Source organism: Lepidothrix coronata, unplaced genomic scaffold (assembly GCF_001604755.1).
Source record: "Lepidothrix coronata isolate B3197 unplaced genomic scaffold, Lepidothrix_coronata-1.0 Scaffold327, whole genome shotgun sequence".
In the NCBI taxonomy this organism is placed as follows: Eukaryota; Metazoa; Chordata; class Aves; order Passeriformes; family Pipridae; genus Lepidothrix; species Lepidothrix coronata.
The window spans coordinates 26529-28911 of NW_016690507.1; the positions used below are offsets into that span (position 1 = coordinate 26529).

At 61.3% G+C, this 2383-nt stretch overlaps 1 protein-coding gene across 1 annotated transcript in view; it reads left to right on the top strand.

Annotated features, from left to right (window-relative positions):
- Nucleotides 1–631, top strand: part of HAPLN4 (hyaluronan and proteoglycan link protein 4) — a 2650-nt gene extending 2019 nt beyond the window's left edge. Inside the window, exon 3 of the mRNA XM_017838162.1 lies at nt 159–631. Coding sequence (XP_017693651.1) covers nt 159–631 — 473 coding nt within the window. The remainder of the gene's footprint in view (nt 1–158) is intronic.
- The last annotated feature ends 1752 nt before the right edge of the window (nt 632–2383 follow it).

Sequence of the window (2383 nt, forward strand, 5' to 3'; positions counted from 1 at the left end):
GGGTGTCCCTTGTCCCGACCTGGGTGTCCCTTGCAGAGGGTGACAGGGCCAGCCCTGAGCAGGGTGTCCCTTGTCCCGACCTGGGTGTCCCTTGCAGAGGGTGACAGGGCCAGCCCTGAGCAGGGTGTCCCTTGTCCCGACCTGGGTGTCCCTTGCAGAGGGTGACAGCGGTGCCGTGGTGGTGCAGACGGCTCCGGGCAAGGTGGTGACCCACCGGGGCGGGACCATCATCCTGCCCTGCCGCTACCACTACGACGTGTCCGCGCACGACCCGGCCGAGATCCGCCTCAAGTGGACCAAAGTGACGGAGCCCATGGCCTTCGTGGACGTGTTCGTGGCGCTGGGCGAGGCCCGGCGGGCGTTCGGGCCCTACCGCGGGCGCACGGCCCTGCAGGAGGACGGGGCGGGCGACGCCTCCCTCATCATCCGCAACGTGACCCTGCAGGACTACGGGCGCTACGAGTGCGAGGTCACCAACGAGCTCGAGGACGACACCGGCGTGGTCAAGCTGGACCTCGAAGGTACCAGCGCGGGGGACGCTCCCGGGGGTTCGGGGGAGGGCTGGACGACACCGGGTGTGAAACCCGACGCCCAAAATGCCCCGAAAGGACCCTCCGAGGCTCTTTTTTGAGCGCCAGAAAGCAAAAGCCACTCGTTTATTTATTTATTTATTTATTTATTTATTTATCCCTGCTCTGCTGGGTGCGTGGGAATCGTTCCCAAAGTGCCCCACGCCGAGGTGCTCGTGGTGGTTCTGTGCTGCAATATTTGACATCGCATCACCTGTTGTAGCTCCTTCCCATCCCACACCTCCCGGATCGGAGTCAGTGGTCCCAAAGACCCCTTATCTTCACCTTCCTCGTCTTGATCCCTGGTCCCTGGCACGGCAACACACCTTCTGGGATGGTTTCAGGGCTTCTGAGCAGCTTCAACTGGGTTATATCAAGCAATGTGCCTGTTATGTCTTATTCTAAGAGCATTTTATGCAGATAAAATGTTCTTTACTGGGCTACCACCTCTGCCCGTCGGAATTCTCGACGGGAAACAGTTAAACGGCGTTTTCAGAAACCTTGCATGAAGGTGCTGACAGGACAAAGTGCTAAAAGCTGCGCTAAATCTACACAATGTGGGTTTTAAGGCACCAGCAAGATGATACACAGCCCCCCTCCCAAAAAAATGACAGGCAGGGGAAGTTCAGGAAAGTTTGATCCAAAAGTCGGGAACGCCGGACTTAGAGAGGAAAAGCTGCCACCCCTCCTGTTCCCTGAGAAACACACCCCTCCTGTTCCCTGAGAAACACACCCCTCTTGTGTGGGTTTTTATCTTCCCTGCCCTCCCTTCCCAGGCCCTCTCCGAAGTCCCGCAACCGGTGGGAGTTTCTCTCTCCTCGTACCTGTGACTTCCCCCTGGAATGCAAGAGGAGAAATCACCCCGATTATCCACATTACCCCCGAGCAAGGCGCTTCTCCCGGGGCGGGGCAGCATTCCCGGGCGGGACGAGCCCCATCCCCTGGCCACGAATCCCCCAGGAAGGATCTCCCCCCTCCTCCCCTCCAGCGTGGGATGGTTGGGATGCATTTCCCGGTGCCTGTGTCCCGTTCTCCCGGGAGCCTGATGCTCTTCCCGGCGCGTGCCGGTGGTTTATTGCCGCCGTTATTGGCTTTTCGCTGTTGCTCCAGGTTTATGGGATGGCAGCTCGTAAACCCCGAGGGCAGGCGGCAGCTCCGGGGCTCGTAAAGCACCCGGCTGGGGGGGATGAGGGGCTGGGAGCGGCTCCGGGGCTCGTAAAGCACCCGGCTGGGGGGGAAGCCGGGCCGGGAACAACCCCCAACCCCCCGGAAAGGCCGGAAAAGGGGAAAAAAACTTCTTTTTGGGGGCCGCTGCGGGGGTGCCACGGCCTGGCCGGACACCAGTGGTGTCCCCGTTCTCCCGGAGCCTGGGGGTGGAACGGGGATCCCAAAAGCCACAGCGTGGAGGGTCTGGGGGCTCTCAACCCCCTTCCCCCCGAGCACAGGCAGGGGCAGCCGTTTGTGGACAAATCCTGGGGGCAAGAAAGGAAAAAAAAAAAAAGGGAAAAAAGCAGCGAGGTTTAAAGGAACGTTGGATCATGAGACGCGGAGTAAAAACTGAGCCTGAAAACGGCTTTTTCAGAAGGTGATGTTAAAAACTTTTGCCGAAAGCAAACTGAACCGCAGCCAGCCCGACCCGGGGCGGGTTTGTCGCGGGTTCGGGCAGGGGAGAACCTCCCGCCCCCCAGTCCCCCCCCCCCCCCCCCCCGACCCGGGGCGGGTTTGTCGCGGGTTCGGGCAGGGGAGAACCTCCCGCCCCCCAGTCCCCCCCCCCCCCCCCCCCGACCCGGGGCGGGTTTGTCGCGGGTTCGGGC